The sequence below is a fragment of the Larimichthys crocea genome, chromosome XVIII, assembly GCF_000972845.2.
Source record: "Larimichthys crocea isolate SSNF chromosome XVIII, L_crocea_2.0, whole genome shotgun sequence".
Classification (NCBI taxonomy): domain Eukaryota; kingdom Metazoa; phylum Chordata; class Actinopteri; family Sciaenidae; genus Larimichthys; species Larimichthys crocea.
In genome coordinates this window covers 6,347,107-6,373,035 of record NC_040028.1, presented here as the reverse complement: position 1 = coordinate 6,373,035, position 25,929 = coordinate 6,347,107, and the positions used below count along the sequence as shown (strand labels likewise).

Sequence of the window (25,929 nt, the reverse complement as noted above, 5' to 3'; positions counted from 1 at the left end):
GAGTATATGCAGTCCATGTGTGTATGTGTACTGTATATATCTGCAGCTGCGATAAAAAAAAGTCAAATTTTAGATGCTGAGTATTTGTTTTACCTTCTTATTTGAATTTATTTTGAAGATGGTGTCCAATAAAGTGTTTATGCTGCGCTGTGTGTGTTAATGTTTGCATGTGTGACTCCTCTCAGAGTAGGTTTACAGTAGCCTAGTCTATTTAAAGCATTAAGATATGTTGTATTCTGCTGAGTAGTTTGACTTGGCTATGTCACCCTACTCAGCACAGTAGCAATAAATAAAACGTCACAGCACATCGGGCTGGACAGTGGCACAGATTTTCAAACAGTCTCACAAGTTTTTCTTTACGATGCATGTTTCTTGAGGCACGTTGAGCTCTTATTAAAACAATAATATAGACTGTCAGGAGCTTGAGTGTGAGCTTGTTTTTCTCTCATAAACAGGAACTTGTCTAAGGGTTTGTTTACCGAGCCAAATACTTCTCAGCAAGCAGCCAACATTCATGCTGTTTTTATTTGTATAACCTGGTTCACTGTGACCATCATTTTACCCAAAATATTTGTTGAAAATTCATCAGCTTCAGTCCAAATGAATATTGTAATAACAGTCTTGTGCAATAATAATTCCTTCAATAAAGTAGCTCTTGAAATAATAGTCTAATTACCAGTCACTTTTTTCTACCTGAATTAAGACTACTCTTATGATACTTACTTGTGTAAAATACTTTATTGCAAAGAAAATGTATGTATCTGATATATATTTATATTATATCAGTGGAGTTATTTGGGGGTATTAAATGAGCAAACTAACAATCTGGGTTGTTGAGTCTTTTCTGGCAGATTGTGGCTCATACTGCCCCATTATATTGGAAGTGCTTGGACTTAACAAAGATGGTACTCAGTGTATCCACCATGATGGTTTAACTTAAGTTTTGCGGATCTTTAACAATGAGGAAGTTCAGCTCATGTAGAAAGTCTGCACACTCCATCAAACAGGGCAGCCAGCATGGCGTACAATAGATGCCATAGATGTAATACAGTAGAGTTGTGTGTGTTATGTCATTGGGTGTCATAGATATATATGAGTTACCCATCAATGTCAGGGTACATCTGCGGCAGTCAATGAGTGGTATTGTTTATGACACAACGCAGACGTATGACTGCTGACAAGTGGATCCGCTCTGTGACAGTAACTGTGGCATCTGGAGGGCTCATTCACTGAGTGTGTGTGTGTGTGTGTGTGTCAGTCTACATGGGTCAGAATGGAGTCTTTGTATGTCATGATGCTGAGTTGACCTTTGACACCATATCCACATAGATACAAGCATACACACACTTCTTTGTTTCTCATATCCTGTCTTTCCAAACACAACTCTTATCCGAATTTTATCAGCTTTTCCCAGTGTGAAATCATAAATGTTGACGTCCTCCTGGTCGGTCATGATAAGCAAACAACACTGACCCTGATGGAGCTTTAGACTTAAATCTTTTGTAGCGAGGGAAGTTATTAAAGTTACATATTGTTATTGGAGGTTTATCTGATCACTCTTTCTGTCTCTTTTTGTAATAAAATATTCAGTTTTTTTAATCAATGACCGTATTCCTGTGCGTGAACTTGTATATTAACCTATGGAAAAATAGATTTCCATATATTAAACAAGGTGATATAAAAGACCAAAACCATTACTGAATCTACTTGACTTTTCTCAACTTATATATTTCACTTTCTCTCTTTCTATCCAGCAGCTGAGCCATGTGGTGGCTTTTTAGATGCAAGCGATGCTGGCTACATCACCACCCCGGGCTACCCACTGGAGTACCCACCTCACCAGAATTGTCGCTGGGTCATCACAGCCCCTGAGCCTTCGCAACGCATCGTCCTCAACTTCAACCCGCACTTTGAGATAGAGAAACTGGACTGCAGGTAAATGCAGGATGGATGGATGGATGGATGGATGGATGGATGGATGTTACAAGAGTTAAAAGCTTGGAAGTATGGGAATAGAAGTGAGGTGTGACTTTGGAGTTTCTGTCTCCACCAGCCTGTCTCTGTGTGAGAGTTGTTGGGTGTATTTAGTGAACTTCAGCCCACACTCCTCCTGTTTCTCTGGCTGTAGCAGCCCCATAATAATCACGCTGGGACCTCACTCTGTCCCTTGTTTCTAATTATCAAAGTCTAATTACAACACATTCACTGTTCCAGGACAGTTTTCACACTTAGAAAAAATTAACACAGATTAGAGGATTTGGTGTCCATCATTGTTTTTGGCTGTTTGGCTTTGGCTCCATAGTCAGAGTGCAAGAAATGCCGTCAGTTTGCAGCATGATATAATACATAGAAATATAGCACACAGAGAAAAATCATGCTGAGTTCCTAAGACATAAACAAACATTTAAGATGCTGCAGAAATGATGGGCAAGCAGTCAGAAAATGTAGGTAACATCTTAATAATTAATTGTAATATTAATTCATATAGGCACAACTCACTGGGATTTTCTGGCCAGCATCTGCAGTGGTTTCAGTGGTGACAGTGGTTGCACTATGAACAAGTTCAAAAAAAGTTAACATGTTGCTAAAATTAAGAGAGATTTTAAGACCCACAGATGACTACGGGTACAATGGGAGCTGCAACTGGCTGCAAATGGCTATTATACCAACAATGCAACAATATGATTACAAGTCCAATGAGATGGCACTTTTTGTTCTTTTTTTCTTTGCAGTGAGTGCAAAGGCTATTTTTTAATTTTTAAAAAAATCATGTGGAAGAGATGGTGAGCCATTAGTAATCTGAGCAGATTCTCCGGGTGTCAGGTCACGTATGAATCCAACCTACATACAGGAGACACTAATGGGCACTATCAGCGTAGAGGACCACGGGTACAAACTGACTGACACGGGCAGACAAATACAGAAACACACTTACACTCCACCTCTTGTCTCTGTTCCGGTGCTTTCCCATCCAGTTATTAACATTTCAGCCATATCAATTATAGATAGGTGAATTTCCCCACATAGATGTACCAAAATCATTCAGACATTTCTTTGTTGGAATTGAAGCATCAATATTTCACCGGCTGGATGTTTGTTGAGAGGCTGAAAGGTTGAAGGCGCTCTGCTCTGTTTTGCTTTACTTTCGTACTGTGCTGTGGAAATGAAAAAAACATACTTTTCTGTCTGTCTGCGTGTCCTCGTTATTTTCCAGTTTTACTCTCTGGTTCTTATCCTCGGATCAGTTTGATACATTCAATGTTCGCCTCCCCTCTCTTTCTGTCTACCCTTCGCTTTGCCTTCTCCCCTCCCCTTGTCTTTCCCCTCCACTCCTACCTGCCCCCCCTCCCTCTTTGAATTTCTTTTATCCATTTAGGTTCAGTCCAGTAAGTTCCCAGGAGGAGAAACTGGTTGAACTATTAGAAACAACAGGCTCTGATTTATTTATTATGCTGTACGCGTGGAGTATTTGTGTATTTGGGGTTGTTTTAAGACTTTTGCTGCATTTTTGCAGTTTGCTTCCAGTAATGACAAGTTAGATGTTTTGAAAAAAAAATAACCGTGAAACCATACCAGTAAGAGTGAGATATTTGCAGCAGGGTGGTAACATCTCAGGTCTAATAGGCTGTTATTTACAACTGTCCTACAGCACAGAGCTATTTAAGTCTACAGGCACCCAACGCTTGGAGCGTGTGTGTCTGTGTTTGTGTGTGCAGGGGAGGCTGAAATTGAGCTGTTGGTTTAGAGGGCAAAGAGGCCAAGGAGAAGAAGCAATGTGTGTGCATGTGTGTGTGTTTCTGCGGGGGGCAGACATATAGTCAGGAACAACCCTGACCCTGTCTGTCAAATGCCTCTTCATTTTCAACATTTCTTGAATTATCAGATTAATTTAACATAAGAACAGTATCTTTATGTTTCTTTTACACACATCTTGTTGAGAGAAAGGAGACATCTGTCTTTGTAGACAGAGGCTACATTATGAACAGAAAAATTTCCTTCACTCTCTGTTTATCACATAAAAAACTCATGATACAGTTACATCTGCCTCTCACAAAAAAACCTTTATCAACACACACACACACACTCACACAAACAGCACTGTTATGAGTCTACATGCCCCGGTCAGACAAGGGTTATTTTATTGTGTGACTACGTTAAAGCAATCTAATCTATTAAGGCCCTGATTGCAATTTAAGATGGTAATCTGTAATCTATAATGCATCACATTTTGTCAAGCACTCTGCTGGCTCTGCAGGCAAAATCGATGGAGGGGTGGTCGGAAAGAGAGAGATGTTTTCATTAAGATTCATGTACAGTAGCAATTTAAGCACAAGGAGACAGTTGGAGTGGGTGAGACGGATGAACGGGGAAACTGACCAAAAGCTTGTGCTCTTGCTAAGATTAGTAAAACCATGGCCAGTCATGACTCACCATGACTTCTCATTTCCCATCACATGACGGTGCCACATCACTGGTGACAGGATTCAGTTATCACTCCCAGCTGCATCTGTAGCATGTGCAACATGTTCTGCTTTGTACTCAAAGAGATTTATGTTTGGCTTGACTTTTAGTTAACACCTCCAACATCAGTGCGCTCTGAAGAGAACCACGTCAGAGATGGAGTTTTGTAGTGTTTAATGTATTTCACATAATGTCACCACTCCTTTCTGTAATTATTTTCAACCATCACTTTCACTCTCTCACAGTAAGCGTTAGGTATAATCACCAACTTGAAGGAACGGTATTTTGAGGCATGTTAGGAAATAAACTTGATTGCTTTCTTTCCAAGAGTTAGTTAAGAAGACTGGGAGCAGTTCAGTACCTTGCTTAAGGGCACATGAACTGGCATCTCTAAAGTTACCGTGCTCCATAATATGGTCCGTGCTGGACTTGAACCGGCCACCCCGTGGTTCCCAAGCTAAGCCAAGACAGAGCAAATGTGGCGTTTTCCCTGTGTTTCCAGCCTTTGAGCTAAACTAAGCGAACTGCTGCTGACTCATGAAGGTGGAGTCATGACAGTGTCCTCCATCGTCTTCTTGAACCCTCGGCAAGAAAGCAAATAAGCATCACTGCCAAAATGTCAAACCATTGCTTTCACCCTTCAAATGACAGTAAGACATCAACATTTTAAAGACGTGTCTCTACACAGCAACAGGTTGTGTTGTCCATGAATCAATAGAGGAAAGCAGCTCTCTTAAATGATGAATATTTATGATGCAAATTAATCTGGCACAAAGAGATGTGGCAGCTACCAAGACAGTTAAGGTCAAAGAACTGCTGCTGCAAAATCCTTTTTTTTTTTTTCAAAGTGTACAGGATGTAGCCATTTGAGGCAGTGGTTGGTTGTCGGCTTCACATTTTCCTCTTAGCTCACTGCACTGCACTGTCTCTGAAAGCAAGATCTCTATTTGGAGTGTTTGGGAAGAACACACACACACACACACACAGCTGCTTAGGGAAAAGTGCAGCGTCAGGGTCCGTTGAGGGCAAGCTCAAATCATCCTGACAGCTACCTCCTCTCCTTTTTCCTCCTTTCTCTCCCCCTCTCCTCTCCACTCCATTCATCTCACCCTTCCTCACTCCTACCGCCCCCTCACCACCCAATGGACCCCATCTATCATCTTTCGTCTGCTCTTGTGCCTTCCTCTGTGCCACCTTCTCTCCCCTGCATACCTCTTTCTTTATCACCTCCTCGTCGCCGTCTGTACTCTTATTTAATATCCTCTCTCTTTACATCTAATTCCTCCCCTTCTTTCCTTCCCTTCCCTCCTTCTTATATCCTTGCCCTTATCCTTCCACAGAGTGCCAATCTTTTATAGGCCAAATCATTATTCAGCATTGCATATGAGAAAACGCCGGCACAGAGCCAAATGCCACGCTCTCCTCCTCTTCTCTCTTGCCTCTCTTTTCCACTCTTATTTTCTATCCCCCCCTCCTTCCCTTGTCTCTCTCTTTAAAATGCATCTATTCTTCCCTCTTTATCATTTATAGACTTTTCCTCAGCCTATATCTGTCTTCATCCTCTTTTATCCTTCAGTCTGTGCCTATCCATCACTTAAATCCCCTTTCTATATGTCTGTCTCTTATCCTCATCCTCCTCTCGTTCTCCACTCTCTCCAGTCCTCCTTTATCTCATATCACATCCGAGGCAGAAGCTATCTATAATATTGATATGAGAGGAACACACACAAGTGGTCAAACACAAAACACACGTATATAAAGCTCACAAACGCATAAAGAAGAGTTGCAAGCATTTCTGGTGCTCTCAAATAAACTTATATACAGCGAAAGCACAACAAGCACGGAGGCAGTTTCATGGTTATGTGGCTCACACAATAAGTGTGGAGTAAAGCAGTGAGTTAAGAAGTGATTTATATGACAGAGAAGCTGCAGTCAACGATAATGGTTTCACTAATGATTTAGACCTTGTCTTTGTACTCTGCCTCAATCAATCATTTAACTTCATGCTGGCTAAGTCTGTTTTCTCTTCTCTTCTCTTCTGTTCTCTTCTGTTCTCTTCTGTTCTCTTCTCTTCTCTTCTCTTCTCTTCTCTTCTCTTCTCTTCTCTTCTCTTCTCTTCTCTTCTCTTCTCTTCTCTTCTCTTCTGTGAAACCTGTAAAGTGCTTAGAAATTTTGAAACACTTGATCACATTTACACACATACAACTAATCACAACTGACCGGCAGACAAAAGTCCTGAGGACATGACCGAGAGCACAGCAAAAGATAGAGCAATGTGATGTGACACTGGCCTTAGGCCAGAAAAGGAAAAAAAGAGAAAGCTGGAAGTAAAGATGAAAAGTCTATATGACAGAGAGAGGAAGTAAAGGGAAGAGCATTCGGAGTGACAGTGGATGTTCAGTTACCAGCTGTGGGCATTTAGCAGCTGCCTGCATGTTTGAATTAACATCACAGTGACTCTACCAGCAGGAGAGTCATGCGTCCAGACAAGTTTCCCAGCACAAAGCTGAAAGACGATGTTATTAGAAAGCCACAGAGCGAGGATGCAAGAGAACTCCTCGGGATGCAGATGTGGTATAACACAGTTTGAGGTTAATGTACCTGCTTTTCAAATAATCATCATGCAAACTCGTAAGGCAGTGATTAGTCTAGGTGTGTACAAAGGGATGAACCGTGCTTTTACCCCCCACAGTTGTGATCACTTTTGCAGTGCCTCATTTTTTGCATGGAGAGGCATCTTGCGGTGTTAAGGAAATGTAAATCAGATGTTAATCACTCGTGTGCCAGTGAGGTACACATGATAACTCTCAACAGCTAGTTAATTCAGGCAATCAACAAGTGAAACAAAGTGTATACATTCAAAAAATAGTTCTCTTTCCAAAAAAAATGAGTTAATGCACTAAATGGGAGGTGGAAACACCTTATTTCAAATAAGTTCTGTATTTTAAGTGTATGGGCCTCATTGCATATCCTTACTCAGCAGCTCTAAAGGCTGTGTTCAGTTTGCACAAGCTGTCTTGTGAACTGATCTCACAAAGGAATAAATAAATAAGCAACAAAACCATCAAGTCCAATCTCTCTCTCACATGACAGTTCTGACATAGCAAGTATTTAACTCACATTACTGATCAGCTGTTTACACTCCGACTCTGCCCTCATAGCTCCTATGGCTCTATAATACATCCGTGATCGCTCCACACAGATCCGATGTAACCTTCCTTGTATTAATACATGGAACACACTGACATGTCAAAGGCGTTTTTTTCTTTTTCTTCTTCTACCAGTTGAGATTCAACTTGCGCTCTTTTAATTACGTCATCTTGTTGTGCCACCTTCCTCCGGTTTTCCAACTGCAGAATTTGTGCCACCCAACTGCTTTTTGTCTGAACCGCATCCCAGTATTTACGTAACAGGATTAGTGGTTGGAAACAAACATCAATTTTAATTTTTGTTTGTGAAATTACTCAGCATTTGGTAATAATTTGTGATACATTTGGATGGAAAAATGGTCACTCTCTGTTAGATTAAATATCTCCAACAGGTGAGCACTATTCCAGTCTTGTTGTTGATAGTTAAGGCAGGCATGCACTTCCTTGTGTTTTTTTCCCCCCATTTGAGCATGGGAGAAACAGCAGTAGGGCTTTTAACAACTTGAAGTTTGCAGTCTGTTTCTCCAAAAACATGAGACATGCACTATTGGCAACTGCTTACAACATCTCACCCTGTTTATCAAGAGACCATTCAAGCAGTACTCCCTGTCTGAGAGCGAATCACGTAATAGTGAGCAGTAAATTGAGATTTCTGACACTTACTGATCATTTTACGACTTCTGCAACTTTCACATTAATAAAATGTTTTCCAATGTAGATTTTTTGGGGTAGCATAGTAGATAAATTCATACAGTAAAACTTCAGACACTTAGATAAACGGGTGGAGGGAAAATATGGTCCGCTATATAGTAAATAGTGAATGAGTTCAGATACAACTCTGTAAAGGTTGGCACACACACACACACACACACACACACACACGTAATGCAGGTAATGATGATAATATTAGTGGTCTGATTTACTAACACTCCCAGATGACCTGAAGGTCTGTGTGATCAATGTCTGTTACTGTAGGCCTACATGTATGTGTGTGTATGTCTCTGAAGGACTGACCCTAATCAATGTGACTTAAAACCATAATGAGGAATCGATTGGTTGTCCTGGAGACTACTGCTGGACATACACACATGCACGCAGACACACACACACTGTCCATCTGTCTGCGATAATAGGCCTATTACTTGATAACAGTGAAGCAAGTCATCCTCCTCACTCTCTATTAACTGCTCCAGTGACAGACCGGCTATGGCTGCTTCTACTCTATACACGTATATGAATATAGGCAGAGTGTGTGGGTCATACAAATGACCTTGGATTAAATTTAAACACACAACTTAAGTGTTACATGGTGGCCATTGTCTTTGTCACAGGTCCATGAAAATAAAACAATTTACTATGATTATATTAACTGTGAATGACACTGGATACCATAGATAATTTGCACATTTTTGAACCTCTGGAAACAGCTTCAACAGGTATTCTGTCAGAAACTAAGTGATGCTTCTGATTGTGTCAGACACGGTCACCTGAATTTATTTTATAGCAATATTCAAAAGGATTTCTAGCTTTGATTTGGTGCTAGCACACTGAGTTATGTGTTTCAAATTCTGTATAATTGTTGCTTATGAATGTGTAGAGTTTAAAATGTCTCCAGGGATGTACATTCATGAGAATAGAAGTAGGAGGAAAAAACCCCCCAACAACATCAGTAGGAGCCGCTGAGCTATAGTCCGTCTGCACATATATTATCAGTGCTACTGGAAGAATCTGTGAGCAGTCAGAGGGCACGGCTGAATCCACCACCTCCATAATGGTTCTTGTCCTGATAGAGAGCATAACAGTGCTGTTTTACTTCCCTATGAACCATCTTAAAAATAAATATTAGGGATTTATTGTAACTTAGTGTCCCTTTGCACATATGTATGAATGCATTCACAGTTGACAGTTTCAGTTCCTCTAAAAGTGTTTGTAAGGGGCCTCCAATGATTTCACTTCTCTTTCACAATGTGCACGAGGACAAAACAAAACAAACAACAGTAAGTCACTCAAAGTGCAGTTAACTTCATCACGTGTTCTTTGTGAGCTGACACTCAAAGTTTTTACGTTTCTAATCAAATAAATTCAAATATATAACATATAACATTGACCTAGAAATGTTTTAATGGATTTATTCTCCTTTTTCAATATTGTGAAAACACTGCCACAAGTCACTACAAGTCTGACCTGCTTTCAGCCCTTTTTAGTGTGTTGGGTGTCCATGTGTGCGTCAGTGCAGACGCTCTGTCTACCGCTAAGGGCACCCCTGATGTTTGAAAGAAATGTGCAGGTGTAAAAAGACAACTGACCCAAAGAGAGAGCAAGAGAGAGAGAGAGAGAGAGAGAGGACGTGTGAAAGGCAATTAAGACCAAAGCATAAGGGAGGAGTGGGACGGAGGACAGGAGGAGGGGTGGAAGTGTGTCTGTATCCAGACCTTTTCCTTGGTTCACGTCAGAAAGGCTCCGGAGATCTTTCTCGCTCATGAAACACCCCTACCCCCAAAACACACTCTCACACAAGCACACATAAATCTGTCATGATGTTAAATCTTTTAGTCAGTTTTAAGTCTACCTCCACAACTCAGTCTGTCTTTATAATCCATCACAAATGGTATGGTATGTCTTTCAGCTCTAACTTCACATTTGGAGGCAACATTTGTTTTTGTTTTTCATCAGTTTTATCTTCAAGTAACCAAGAAAAAAAATATCTTTGACGCTGCTTGTTAACAAGTGACTTTCAAGTGGGGGAGAAACAAGCTCAAACTGCTTGTTCCCTATGGCAAGTCCCAGAAAATAACTGATTGCTGCAGTGAAACATATTGGGAGCGAGAGAGAGAGGGAGAGGGAGAGAAGATGGGATTAAACAGTTAGTTAGAAGCTGTGTTCCTCCCACACAGAGACACATTGGAGGAAACCTCAAGCCCTTCTATAGATCCATCTGAGTGCTTGGCCACGGGCTCAAGTTTGTGCAGGTCTCTTGCGTACGTGTGTGCTGAATTAGCTGTGTATGTCCTTCTGCTTTCTCCTAAAGGCAGAGAGCTGTAGGGAGGGAGGAAGGGATGGAGGGACAGCTGTCTCTGTCTGTCCGATGGGAGAAGTTGGCAGGGTGAATGCAGTGTCGTGTTCTCTCTCCCTCTCTCTCTCTCTCTGACTATGTGCACACAGCTAAGGCTACATTTGAAATCTTTTTCTCTTCATTTTGGCACTTCAGCTTCCACAGTGGATACATTTAAAAAGTGGTAGTCTCATGTTTTAGTGTGGATTTTAAGTGGAAGTTAAGCAGTTCACTTTCTTTTTGGGTCTAACTGACTCTACAATCACTTCTAATGTCGGCATACTCAGTCATGTGAGACGTCTATCTACCTATATATGCTTTTCCCCATCTCTGCCTCACCCACACATTGGCTGAATGATCGGGGGAAAAAAGTGAAACATTGTAAAATAATTGGTGAGCCAGGCAGAGAAAGGAAAAGAGATCTTGTCAGGATACAAGTTAAACAAAGTTGTCATTACAGAAAAGAGGAGGAGGAAACTGTCTCTGGGACGAGGCGTTCTCTTGGGAAAATATGACACAAGATCTGTGACACATACAAACACACACACACACACACACACACACACACACACACACACACATGCTCACGGTGCAGTGACAGTTTGCGTCATAACTGTGGTGTTAATTCAGTGCAAAGCAGACACAAAGCATGATGGGAGAGTGGGAGGTGCATGACCCGCATAATGTTGGGAGCTGGCTCACCTGTCAGAAAAACACAGAAAACACACACACAACGACAGACTGAGTAAAAAACACTCCTTTGTGTCTCTTCAGAGACGTTACACTGTGTCTATGCACAACAACATTTGGTGGCATTTTATGGAGTTATGACAGTTCTGTAGTGTTGAATTCACTCCTGTTGTTACACAACACGTGCACACATTTGATAACTCTGACAACTGGAGTAACATACTAACTAAAACTCATTTAAAGTCACTTGAAACCATTCCTGTGTATGTTTAAAGAACCAGTGTGTAGGATTTAGTGGTATCTAGTGGTGTAGCCGCTGATTGCAAGGAGAAACTACAACACATGAAATGCACTATCTAGAGCCAGTGTTTAGTTTGTCCATTCTGGGCTACTGTAGAAACACAATAGTTCAAGAAGCATACCTGCAGTGTCTGTAGCTATAAAAGACTCATTCTAAGGTAACAAAGCCATAATTATTCTTATTTTTAGCTGATTATACACTTAGGAGAACATAATTATGCATATTATAATGATTTCTGGCATTTTCTGTAAATAGAGCTCCCTAAATTACACACAAAGGACCTTTAAGTATTGTGTCTATTTGAGTTTGTTTTCTGTTGGCGTGTATACCTGTAACAAATTTAAGATTACAGCAATACAGTAACAGTAACCACAAAACGTTAGTCCCACAGCCATATACTAAGACTTGCTTTTTGGTTATCGTTAAGTGTCCCTGGAATGGATATAAGTCCATTTAATGTCCTCCTAAGTAACAAAACCAGAGTGTGTGAACGTGTATGTGTATCTTGGCTACCGGGTTCAGCAATGATAGTCCACATAACTGTGATGGCATGCAAACGAATAGTGAAAAGATTAACACCCCTTCTATATTCATATATATTTTATGTGCCTGTACAGTAGCAACAAAACTTAGTACATGAAACTTCATCTGTTGAGGGAGGCTTTCTGGCCTTCCTTAACAAGTAAACTTGTACTTAAAGCTTGCACATTAAACTGTATAATCTCTACTTTAGCTTCCTTTGAGGTTGAGGTGTGTTAATTTGATTACTTTGGAGAAATGTAGGAAGCTCAATATTGGAGCAATTAACAGCACTGTGGTCAGAACTAATCAATATAGACGGGACATGGAGTCCAATCGTGGCATAGGATAAGGGAAAAAACAATAATTGAAACCGAATTCACTTAACTCAGAATTAAACTTTATGTATTCGTTCATGGCATGTTGCTCAAGCAATTCCTTTCCAGGAAGCTATTTTAGAGCCAGGCAGGTGTGTCTTTGGTATCCAGACACAGAGGCAACACTCCTGCTGTGGGTCTGGACATGAAAGAAATGGGAATAAAAATAGATTTCAAGTCAGAACCTTCCCTTTTTGGATAGAACAAAGTACCAGACAGCTTTTCTGCTGATGTGTAATGTTCACCAGAAAGTATGTATGTGTGTTTATTTTTGGGTAAATTGTGACTTTCAGTCAGTTGTTGATATATTGACATTCATTTATTTAGTCTTTAGTCACAAATCCTTGTTATCCATAATCCGTCAGTTCCTTCATTTAATACCAACATGAAATTGAGCACATTTCCCCTACAGTAATAGCGTGCAAACAGTGTGAGAAATTTCTCAGGAAAGAAGAACTAGAAAAGACTGAAACGACCTTAATCCATTCTGAAACGTGGAAAATGTGAATTCCTTTTAGGACTGCAGGCTCACAGGCTGAGTTTCAAACATTATTGCATTAGACCTGGGCAAAGATGTAAACTACAGTCATTTGTTCCACATTAATCCTTTTCTGGCATCAAAGGCTTTAGGGTTCATGTGTAGTTCAAAACCTTAACCATTATATACACTCTCGCACTCTGACTTCGACCCAAGTGCAACCGTTTCTTGCACAATACAAGAATTGTTCATCAACCATGTCGTTTGGAAGCATTGCATTGCTTTATAAGTATCATGAAACTTGTAATTTACTTTGAGGATAACAAGTACAAATTGACATAAATTAGTTTTGTAAGATTGGGAATCAGTTTTCTCTTGAATCTCTTCAGTGCAGTACAAATGTGACACTTATGCAAGCTGAAAGGGAGCACGTCATCTTACAATCCCTTTTGTTTGTATTCTGATATAGTTCTAATCCATTAAATGGTGTTCAGTAGCTCGCAGCAGTTGGAGTATATTATCAGTCAATTACAGTGCAGTTTAATTTTCAAAGGTTTCTTTTTCTATTTTGCCTCGTGCAGGTGGTTCTTTGCCTCCTCCACCATCTGTGAACTGCCAATGTCTGTTGCCACATTCATTTGAATTGTAATGACACCCATGCTTCTGCTGATAGTAACTGTGCTTTCAGATGTTCCCCCTAACAGCTGAGAAATGCAAACAATTTGCTCATTGCTTCCTTTTTGTAGCCAAATTCAATGTGATGCCTGCCAAATGAAAAAACTAATAAAGAAAAAAAAAGGCTAATAACATCAGAGTCAAAGCAGCTCGGAAGGATTTAACAATTTCCTCTTTTCAAATTAAAGTTTCCCCTCCCCTCTTCCACAAAATACCTCATCAGTACATTAATTAAATGTCTGTACATCAAGCATGAACAGCTGTAGATATTTAGCACTGTAGGTTATTATTGTCTCTGTGGTATTGCATTCACTGTCAGAGTTTCCAACAAGCTTTAATTCTCAGGATAGTAATAAAATGTAATGTAATGTATAAGATTTAAGTTAAATGTAGTTAAACACAATCTGAGAGAAGGTATTTAATCGTTTTTGTGTTTGTTCTTTGCAGGTATGACTATGTGGAGATCCATGATGGGAACTCAGAGTCGGCTGACCTACTGGGGAAGCACTGCAGCAACATTGCCCCTGCACCAATCATATCATCAGGGCCATCACTCCACATCAAGTTCGTATCTGATTATGCCCACCAGGGGGCGGGCTTCTCGCTGCGCTACGAAATCTTCAAAACAGGTAAATTGATGTTACTGTTAACTTGCTCTTACTTCAAACAATATAACATTACTTGGTGATGGTAGCCGGGTGGGAAACATATGTTGCACTGCCAGGTGTAGTTCGTTTCAGTCAAATCCCAAAGCACATAGCCGTCTGTTATTAGCATAGGTAACGCCCCTCGTAAACACTATATAAGGTCAAGTGTTGTGCCATGTGCTAATACTCTGACACATGCCCAAGAATTTGCTGCAACCAAAAAAAAGAAGAGCTTTGTGTCCAGGAGAGTGATCCACAAAGCATCTACGAGGAGTATGTATGGCATTCAGAAGCTGAACGCAATATCATCTACGTTTTTTGGGGAGGGTTTTGTCGTAATTGGGATCAAGGGACCATTAGTATTTCTTGAGAACACAAATTTAATAATCCAATCATTCTAATTATTCTAAAACATATCATAATGTAATCTATGTTTTTTTGGGGGGGTGGTTTGTGTCCCTTGGTAAGACTGCTATTACCCTTGTTTTTCTCTTATCTAGGAGAATTGCAAAAATAAGAAAACATTGGAGAACCTCAGAGGTCAATGGGAACTAACGGAATAATGACAAATCGTAGATATGAACAAAAATAAGAGGATTTTCTTTTTGTGGATGGCTTCTTGCATGAGTCCCTTTGTCGTATGGCTTAGAAAAGCTTCCTTCTTTTGCTAAAGTGATAACCAATCCAACACTCACAAGAGGGACTTTATCTCTATGAGTGTCCCCCACACATGGACAGACTTAACACAACTGAACAGGATTTCAGAGGGACTGTACCTTCACAAATAGGCTATTAGTAGCTGTATCACAAGTTACTCATAGAGAACTCAACATGCTTCATTAGGTGACCAAGCCTCGTTTATCCTGGTGTCATGGGAGACAGAAAGAAAGAGACGAGAGACATGGGAGAGGACCCTTGAGAGCCCTTTAGACCGTCCAGGCGAGACATCGCTCCCCTTCATGACACTGTGTGTGTGTGTGTGTGTAGATAATGTGTGTGTGTGTGTGTGTGCCTCACATGGCTCCCCTTCACGCTGCCGTGGGTCAGCCAAAGCGAGACCAATTGAGATCAAGGGCGAGTGAGACAGAGGGGCGCATAGTGTCGGCCCCACAGCCATCTTGTCCCGTTCCCCCTGAAAGCATTCCACACATGTCTGCTTAATTGAGTCCTGAGCCCTGTTCCCTAGAGACACACACCCAGACACACATACACTCACACACACACACACTCACACACACAGAGGGCTGAGGTTACTAACACAACACGTGCGGTTGTCGGTGTTTCTCACTTGCTAGCACCAGCCTGCTGGGATATCTTCTCTGTGTGTGTATGTGTCTTTTGCGCTTGACACAATCCACCTGATGACTTTAAAACAACAAGAGGTCAATGTTCACACCCCAGCACTCCAGAGAGAAAAAGACGGGGGAGGTTTGTAAATCAATGAATTCATTTCAAATTCATGACATTCAAAACACAGAACATGAGAGATGATGACAGGAGTCTCATGGGAAGCATTAAGATGACTGTTTTGTTTCCATAGTGCTCTGTGCTTAAAGATTGTATTAAAGGAATGGTAACTAATGATCTTTTTTCCTCATTTCACAGTTAACGTTCAGTTTACAATTTCAGTGTTAAACAGAGTTTTAAAAAGTTACACAAGTCCTAAAACTGAGATTAAAACATGAAAATAGTTGCACGTATTGTTATATAGATGGTGCCTCTATAAGCAGAATATTGGTAGTCTGCGCCTTCGCAAAGCCGTTACAAATCACCATTTAAAAATAAATCCCTTTTATGATGTGACAATGCTCTTGGTTTAGGCCCAAATAAGACTTGGGGTCTCAAGAGAAAGATCATGATTTGAGTTTAAATAAGTGCTAAGGTTCAATGAATCTTGTGTTTACTGTCAGTGCTCTCTTGTGCTAATGTCTGTTCTGTTGACCCCTTCATTTGTGGGCTTTGTCACTTTAATGCAAACAAATGTTATTTTAGGGTGTTTGATGAGACAACTGGATCTGTCGTTTTACCATCAGCTACATACATGAACAAAATCTGTTTCTGTATGGGACTTCCTGTAGTTTGTCTGTCTGTGCAACTTTGTGTGTGTGTGTTTGTGTGTGTATTTGTGTAGTTGTGTCCAGTCTTCCCTGGCAGTAATGATGGAGCCATTTGGAACATTCAAGCTGTTGCCATACTGCTAACACGATCTTGTTATCCTGGAAGGTGCAGCATAACGTCTGGTTGTGTGGGTGACTAGATTTTGTGCGTGTGTGTAGGTGTGTGTGTGTGTTTTACATATCCAGTATACTCACAGTAAACTAAAAATGCATCTATCTGTGCACATGCTGCTCTGTTCAACCTAAAATGAAGACAAAAAGTATTTTCTCTCCTTTCTCCTTTCCATGGCCTCCACTCTTACTAGAAAGCACAGAAATTATGTGTAAAAACAAGAATAGAGACACTTGTAGTGAAAAGGTTTCAAGCACAGCTGTACTTTTTGTGAAATTGTTTTTTTACTTTAATTTTATCCAGATCTTGGTTTTATTTTTTTGTCTTTCACAAAGTTGGAACTCATTAGTGTGTTCTTTTTGAATAGTGATCAATAGTGAACAGTTTTTGAATAGAAAACAGTTAGTAGTTAAACCATATATTCATTTTTTTTCTCTCTCTCTCATTTTCAATCTCTGCTACTGAAAGCATTATCTGAGCTGCTGCAAGAATACCAGATTTTCTTGGGACAGGAAACAAATATGTATGTAAATATATAACAAGTATGCTTAAAAATGAATTTTAACTCATCTTCCCTTTTTAACAAATCTGTTAAAATGAATCTTTGTAATAAATCATCCACTTATTTAATCTTTTTCACTGTCCCATGGTGCTAGTGTCGATGATGGTTTCGCTTTTGTCCTCTCGATTCCTTCATCTCGAGTATTTAGGGGAGGGTCAAAATCCCTTTCTGTTACTGGGCTCTGTGTTTTAGAGTAATGAGAAGGTTTGCATGTGCGTGTGCATGTTGGAGGAGATTGTCCCCCACTCTCTGGGTGTCCTAATTACAGGACCCCTCAAAGATTAACAGCTTAATCAGTCTGGACACTGCACACAATACACATGCAACAATGCAACATCTGCATGCATTCACCTAAAACACAGATGCAGCTCAGACACACCCAAAAAGTACTTGAACCCAAAAAGAAATACACGTGCCAAACATTTTGTTTATCTGTTTTTGTTTACTGCTGTGTTACCATGGATACTGTAGTAAAATTCCAGCCAATACGAAAACGGTCGCCAGAATGTGGCAACCAATCAAAATTCATTGTCTAGGCAGAATGCCCCCAGCTGTTATTGTGACCCAGAACTCACCAGACACACACACACACACACACACACACACACACACACACACACACACACACACACACACATACACACACACACACAGTATATGAATTCACTGAACCAGGCTTGACTGTTAAATGCAGGGCAGCTTGCATGTCTGCACGCAAACGTTAACACACTTACATGCAACTTATTTTTGTCGCTTAGTGGGACATTTCATTGACTTACATTAATAACCTTGACACAAACCTTAATCCTAAATTTTAATGGTTCACCCCATGGAGACTAGATTTTGATGCAAAAGTGTGTCCCCATAGTGCAAATGTGTGAATAGATTTCTGTGAATAACAAAGTGCACACACACACACACACACACACACACAGACAGAGACATACACACACACACAGACAGAGACATACATACACACTCCTCAGGCAGTGTAATGTGGAAGCTATCGTGATAATCCTTCCAATAACTGCTGTTGTTTACATTCTACCAAATAGCTTGAGGCATTTCCTCTCCGCCTCCGTCGGACTACTCATCAAGTTAGTTTATTACACTGTCTAACCAATCACATTTCTCGCTCCTCCCTCCTCTGGCTTCCATTGAGGAAAGTGGATCCAGATCTGACCTAGTGAAGAGCGAAAGGTGCTCTGTGGTAGAGCTCAGTGTAACAAACAACAGAGATATGAAAACAAACTTGAAATTTACTCATCATAGTGCCCTTTTCAAATATCCCAACTCAAATAGTGGCTTTGTTTACTGTTTATAGGAGTGAAACCTATTTTTCACTCTGCCACCTACTGATAGAGATGGCAATAATGTGACAGTTGAATGCAGATGTTTGTTTGTTTTTTCTGGTGGAAAAGATTTGTTTACAGTGGGTTGTGTGTAAATAGCAGTGTCATGAGTTATGACTAAAAATGCCTCAATTTTATCACCATGTCAAACTCAAGGATAAATCTGAAAAAATTTCCCTCAATTACATCATCAGAGTAATGCTAGGTTGGAGCTTTTAGCAAATTACATTAGGATAGCTAAGGGGGTGGCTGTCTTGTGACAGTTTGATTTCATATGTCAGTGCTAATTTGGTTGAATAGGGAGTTTATTATGGGTGGAAATCCCTGCTGTGATTCAGTGACAGAGGCTGAACTATAATGTCAGAGGAGTTTCAGTACCACAAGCCTCGAGCTTGACTGACAACAAATGACACTGAGGTGGGATCTAACCATATGTATAGAGAAACCAAGCTGTGGTTGTGCAGGAACTGAACTGTGTGTGGGCCTGCAGTGTGTGTGTGTGTGTGTGTGTGTAAGTGTGTATATGTTAAGTCTCCCCATGTGTACTTATGTGTGCGTGTTAAAGATTGGTGGAGGGAAGGGGGGAATAATTGTGGGTTTGATCCCGACTAATAGCCCATTGGCAGCCCCAAGACAGTTTGAATGAAAATAGACGTCTGCATGCCAGCTTAGCAGACACACAAAGACACACAAAGACACACATGTTTATTTAGGAAATATACACTCACAATTTAGATGAATTAAAGTGTTTGTATGGCCAGCTTTCTAAACACACACACACACACACACACACTGACAGACCTTGTCCTGTCTGATCATCACAGCACTCAGTCAAGCAGCACCAGTGCTAGATCCACCCAGCAACACACACACACACACACACACACACACACACACACACACTTCCTTTAACCTTACCCCACAGTGAAACACGTGTTTCTTTCACACTTATCCAATTTAAACAGATGGGAAGTGAGGAGAAAAGAATAGGAAATGAGACGGTGGGAGGGAAGGGAGTGATGGAGCTGTGGAGGATGAAAAGATGCATGGGAAGATGGTAAAGAAAGAACAGCAGGAGGGGAGAGAGTACGGAAGATCAGTAAAGTAAAGGAAGGAGAAATGAATGAGGAGAGAAGTTGAGCAGGACAAAAAAGAAGTCACAGAAGGCAGACAGATGTACATAGATTTATACAGAGCACACAGCAAGCAGTTTGGAATATTTTAAACAAAGTTAAAATATATTTCTTTTTGCATGCGAGTATGTACAGTAGTACTACTGCTAGCAAAGAGGAGGGACAGGGGAGAGAATGTGAAGATGGGACAGACTGGAGCAAGACAGGAGAAAGGAGGGCACAAGTGTTTTTGTGATGTTCATGAACGTGAAGTAATGAGAGGGGAATAAAATTGCTGTCGGCAACAGAAGCGGTCAGGCGTTCACTCTACACACACACATACACACATGCTCATAGTCACGCAGACCTGCACTACCCAGAAACTCTGCAGGGGGGCCAGACGCAAGGGGGAACCCCCGTGAGAGACAGTGTGTGTGAGTGTGTGTGTTTGCTTGGATCTGAGGTCACTTCATGAGGGAGGAGGTCAAAATAACAAGCAAATCAAGCTGGAAATTGGGACAGAAAAACAGACAAACGGGGATATATTAAGACAAACATCTAAACATGCACTAAAAATAGATATTGCAGTCAAACATGGATAGATCATGCATAGATCAGCAAACAAACTATAACGGAGGAATAGCATTTTAACTTCAATGTGTTGAAGCTCTACTGTAACTCATTTGTTACCTGAAATCAGTCAGATGACAGTATTTCCCCAAACTGCTGCCGTGCAGGATGAGTGAACTTCTAGAATTACCTTAAGGAAGGGTGGACACAGGAAAAGCAACATCAATTTTCTTAGTTACACCTACAGAAGCTTTGTTTAAAAAAAAAGAAAGGGTATTTTAGAAGGAAATAGATTTAAAGTACTTATGATCGTAAATAAGACACAATTAAACAGCCAGCTGTAGACAGCTGTATTGATTTGAATTAATGTCTGTCAGACACAAGAGAGACAGATGAAAAGGTTGTTACAACATGTAACTGTACATGGAACACACACTTTGCATGTTGGAACACACACACACTCCCTTACTGTGTTCTTATTTACTTTCTCTTTATTTACTCATGCAGGCACGCAAACACAATAGCAGACACCCAAAGACACTGAGGGAAATGGGTTACCGTAAGAGGCTTAGACAATGTGTGTGTGTGTGTGTGTGTCTGTCTGGGTGTTTGGTCATACATGGGGCTCAGTGGCCTGGAATAATGGTCCAGTTGGTACGACCACATACCCGCCATAACATGTGTGTGTGTGTATGTGTGAGAGAGTATTAATAGAGAGGATATTACAGTCATTCAGAGATGAAGAGACCCAGATTAGCCCATAATCATTGTATGTGTGTGTGTGTGTGTGTGTGTGTGTGTGTGTGTGTGTGTACACTTATGATGATATCTAGAGCTTCTCTTCGACCACCCAAACCATTGATACCATCAACAGATTCTGCATCTGGCTTCCTCACTATTTTTCTGTTTTCTCACACACATCCTTTTCACATACTTCCTGTTTTTCTTTCATTTTTCTCTCTCTCCGGGTTCTCCAAGTTTATTTCCCACTGGTTTTCTTCCTCTCTTTCTTTGTCTTTATTTGTCTTGCTCTGCCTCACTTGAATTCCTCAATCTCTTTGTAAATACTCAAAGAGCAATGTCTCTACTGGTAGAGATACAGTATCTTGCTCAAGTGCACTTAAGACACAAAAGCTCTTTCTCTGTTAGGGACACCTAAACTTCAGCCTTGGCCCTCTGGTCTTGCTTCATGTTTTGTCTTTTTTGGACTGCCACTTCAAAAGCTCAAACAGCTCAAAAAGTATCAATGCTCTTTTTGTAAACACATTTTGTGCTAACATTTGTCTCAAACTGCTATAAATCAACTTTTCCTATTTAATCTTAATATGTCTTTTGTCTCCATCTCCATCCCAGGTTCAGACTGTTCCCGTAACTTCACCAGTCCCACGGGTCTCATTGAGTCCCCGGGCTTCCCTGACAAATACCCCCACAACCTGGAGTGTTCCTTCATCATCATTGTCCCACCCAGCATGGATGTCACCCTCACCTTCCTCACCTTTGACCTGGAGAATGACCCTCTGCCGGGTGGAGAAGGGGATTGCAAGTACGACTGGCTGGAAGTCTGGGACGGGCTCCCAGGAGGTGAGATAATGATCATCTGCCAATGACATTAATATTGTTCTTGATCTTGATGGAGATATTTAACAATATGTCAACCATTTCATGAGTTAATACACAGAGCAATGTTAAAAATGTGCACTCTGTCCTGCCTACATCATTATTGACTGAGGTGGAGTAGCAACTATTTTAGTAGCTGTGCGTTGGTAGATGAAAGCTAAGCTTACAGGCAGGATGTTGGCACCTACTGTGGTAAAATAACATAACTTTTCAAGGGGAAAATAAATCAGTTGCTGAGAAGAGGGAGAAAAGATGGGAGGTGAGAGGAGGAACGATAGAGGGTTAGGATATTTCTGGTCGAGCTGCTGGAAGGACTGGAAGAGTTTAGAAGGCACAGAGACCTTGGCTTTACTTTCAAGAGATGGAAGAGGTAGAGAGAAAAAGAAGAGCACTGGAAGGGCAGCAAAAAAGTCCTACACTGTTGGGAAGACTGGACCAAAGGAAAGAGATGTTGAGATGAATAAAAGAAGACCAGAAGATCTTACACAGCCTTCAAGAAGAGGACTGGGAGAAATAAGAGGGTTTGAAGAGAGTTCAGCAAGTTGTACTGGAAAGAGGAGGGAATATTTGTCTCACAAAATAATGCTGAATTTATACCATTTTATTTTAGTTTTTAATAATTGTATTTGTGGAATAAATACCATTCATTGTTTTTTAATGTTTACAAATTGAACAAGCTGACCGGAGACATTTTAATTGCTTAATTCCCAAATCTTGTAAGGTCCTTACAAATCTCCAGCAAAGACTGAGAAGCATTAGTAGCAAAGGAGAGCAAACAATGGTGCTTTTGTTGTCATGAATAACTTTACTACTACACATGACACCTTTAACCCTTCTTTAAAAAGGATTGAATTGACGACAAGAGAAGTTTGGCAAAGTTAAAAATAGAAAATGAAGATGACCGCAAAGACAAAAAGAGAGGAATGGAAGAGAAATTGGTGATAAAAGGCTTCGCATCTGAGTGATGAAGAGACTACAAGATGGATAGCAGGATGCAAACAAAGGAAGGAAAGTGAAATGAAGTGGGAGGAGGTTGAAAGGGAAGGAAATGTAAAGGATGAGATTCAGAGGTGAAAGTTTAACCCTTTGCAGGAGTCCTAAGATGGAAGAGAGGACAAGAATAGGGCAAACAGGGAACAAGAATGACCATGTGAAGAGGTTGAAAGAGGAAGAGATGGCTAAATCTATTTATTCAAAGGAAATAGGGCAAGCACAAATAATCAATTAAGAAAGGAGAGAAGAAACTAGAATATGAAGTGTTTGTGGTTGTTTTGTGTTATGTGTGTGAGTTTGGGCTCCAAAAGGGTGATCACATATGTGTTTGCAAAGGGTCAAGCGAGGGACAAATGTGCCTTCTGTTGACTTTATATGCTGCTGAAATTAAATTCAAAAACACAGAAGGAGAAAGCGAAACAAGTGTGCAAGCAAGAAACATTAAATATACCAGAGTCTTATGAACACATGGGTAATTTATTAAAATAAATCATCTCTGTGAGTTTGAGATTCTCTTCTCTTCTCCTCTTTATTCCCCTGTTTCCTCACCTCCATCAAAAAAAGAGTTATAACCATTATTTGCTCAAGAGCCCTATTTCAAATATCCACCTATTTCAAAAGGGAAGAAAAAAATCAATAGTGCTGATCGATCGCTGGCTATTTTCTCAACTTCCTCCTCCTCCTCCTCCTCCTCCTCCTCCTCCACAAGCCTCCTCGTGCGTGTATCTGTAATTGTGAGAGCAGAGTCACGGAGAAGCAGGATGAATCTACTATCTGTGTTCCCATCTCTTCACACACACACACACACATGCACGCACACCCTAGAGCTCTAAATCACACTCTGTTTGTGTTGACATATACAAGTTGTAGAGAAGAAGACAATAGAGAAATCATACATACATGAAGAGAGGTGATGACATGAGAGTGCGGAGTGATGAGCCGTCAGTGATGTCAGTGCATGAGGGAGTGATAAAGATAATGGAAGAACGCTCAAAATAATGCGGCAAGTAGTAAAAGGATAGAGACAAACAGATGTGAGGATAATGGGACTGCTAAAGGTATGAAAAACTAATAAACCCTTGACACCTGAATGACTGAGAACCTTGTAATATCTTGTGTAACCAGTTAGAGTATTGTGTTATGAATCAAATTGGTAAATGATGACTAGTAATGAAAGAAGGACTATGCTACAAGTTCGGCATTTATTAATTAAGGTATTAAGATCAAAATATACTTAAAGTACCAAAAGTAGGAATACTCATTATGTAGACTGTCAATAATATACTGTAATAACAATATGTGTAAAGGTCAGGTTAATTTGAATTAATTTATAGTTTATTTAATGCAGGAGTAGCTTAACCAGAATAGATAATAATAGTAATAGTTTTATTTATTTAATAGATTTATATTTTTATTAATAATATAAGTCTGAAAATAGCTAGTGACTAATGTTTACAACTAAATGTAATGGAGTAAAACCTACAATATTGCCTTCCAAAGTGTAATGTAATAGAAGTATAAAGTAAAATGGAAATACTAAAGTAAAGTACAAGTACCTCAAAATTGTTCTCAAGTACAGTACATAAGTAAATGTAGTCGGTTTATGTTCACCAAAGATGATATATCCATTCTTGGCAGATTGTTAAGAGAATGATGGCTAATCCAATACTTCTTCCTTAATCAACAGTGGGCCCTCTGATTGGTCGATACTGTGGGACCAGGGTCCCTCCTGAGATCCAATCATCTACTGGGATTCTCTCTCTGTCCTTTCACACTGACATGGCTGTGGCTAAAGATGGCTTCTCAGCTCGATACAACATGACACACAAGGAAGTCAGTGAGAGTAAGTCGAAGTTGTGTTTTTTTTATGTAAATGCAATCTCTTTTTTTAAAGCTAGAATATTGGTTTAAATCTCCTAAAACTAAATCTCTAAACCTCCTCTATCTTCTTGTAGCTTTCCATTGTAGTAATGCATTCGGCATGGAGTCAGGAAAAATCACAGATGACCAGATCACAGCTTCGTCAAGTTTCTACGATGAACACTGGCTGCCACGACAGGCCCGACTCAACTACAACGACAACGGATGGACACCCAACGAAGACAGCAACAGGGAGTACATACAGGTATGATGTTTGTCCTCGAATATAGCTTAGAGACCTGCTCTGTGGTTAGAGTTGGGGTATCAGTAAAATGTTTATTAACAACATTGGGGTTTTTTTGCCAAAAATCTCCACTTGTAGCGATTAGATACTGGTAGCACTTCTTTACAGTTCAGGAAAGGGGTATTTTGTTGCCTAATCTATACACAGATGTGATTTAGGATGACAAGGTTGAGCATGCAGCTTATTTGTATTACATTTTTTTTACATTTCTTTTCAATCTAAGATCTAAGATCTATAATCCTTATTCTTGAAAAAAACTTTACTCCGCCAAAACTCACAACAGACTCCACTCATATTTTAAAAGCATCTTTCTTTCTTGTGTTGACATGTCACACATACCCATACCCATAACTCCACCTCCAGCTATATTTGTGTCACTGTATGTATGTGTGAGAGAGAGTGAGTGAGTGGGAGGTGGTAGTGATATCAAGGTTTAGCAGCTAGATGCCTGGCTAAGGCATTGTTTCCTGTATTCTATCCCAGTGCCAACTTTGTGCCATCCTTGTCCCTGAGCTTGAGTTATGAGGCTGACTGGGTGAGAGAGGGAAGGCGAGTTTGAGGTTCACTCACCCTTTAAAGAGAAATGAATTCAAACCAACACATTATCTTGTATGGTGTCACCTTCCTGTAGCCTTGCAAACACCGCCTACGGGTTTTGCTTTACTCATTGTTCATAGGTTTTTTTGGAATAGGCGTTGATGACAAATGCTTCCCTTCATTATGTTATCACTATCAACCATTCCTATTCCCAACGGCCGATGCAGTCGTCTTTATTTCAGCCAGAAACTCACATCACTGCCCAAACTATTTCTCATAGTTTCTCAGCTGGTCGCATTTACAGCTGCTTGATTCTCATGTGATTAGATATCCCAAGATGTGCTGCTTCAAAGGCATGGAGCAAGTGAGCGATCAGTATTTTGCTCAAAAGAGACACAAACCAGGCGAGCACCTCAACTGTTCATTTGCAGCAACGAGGACACA

At 40.3% G+C, this 25,929-nt stretch overlaps 1 protein-coding gene across 4 annotated transcripts in view; it reads left to right on the top strand.

The window, feature by feature from the left end:
• Window positions 1–25,929, top strand: part of LOC104925580 (neuropilin-2) — an 89,796-nt gene that overhangs the window by 10,613 nt on the left and 53,254 nt on the right. For 3 of the 4 annotated variants that reach the window (XM_019269590.2, XM_019269587.2, XM_019269589.2), the window contains exons 2-6: window positions 1,755–1,935; window positions 14,150–14,331; window positions 21,528–21,755; window positions 24,472–24,627; window positions 24,740–24,909. In XM_019269590.2, coding sequence (XP_019125135.2) covers window positions 1,755–1,935; window positions 14,150–14,331; window positions 21,528–21,755; window positions 24,472–24,627; window positions 24,740–24,909 — 917 coding nt within the window. The remainder of the gene's footprint in view (window positions 1–1,754; window positions 1,936–14,149; window positions 14,332–21,527; window positions 21,756–24,471; window positions 24,628–24,739; window positions 24,910–25,929) is intronic. The other variant, XM_019269588.2, reaches the window with a different exon arrangement.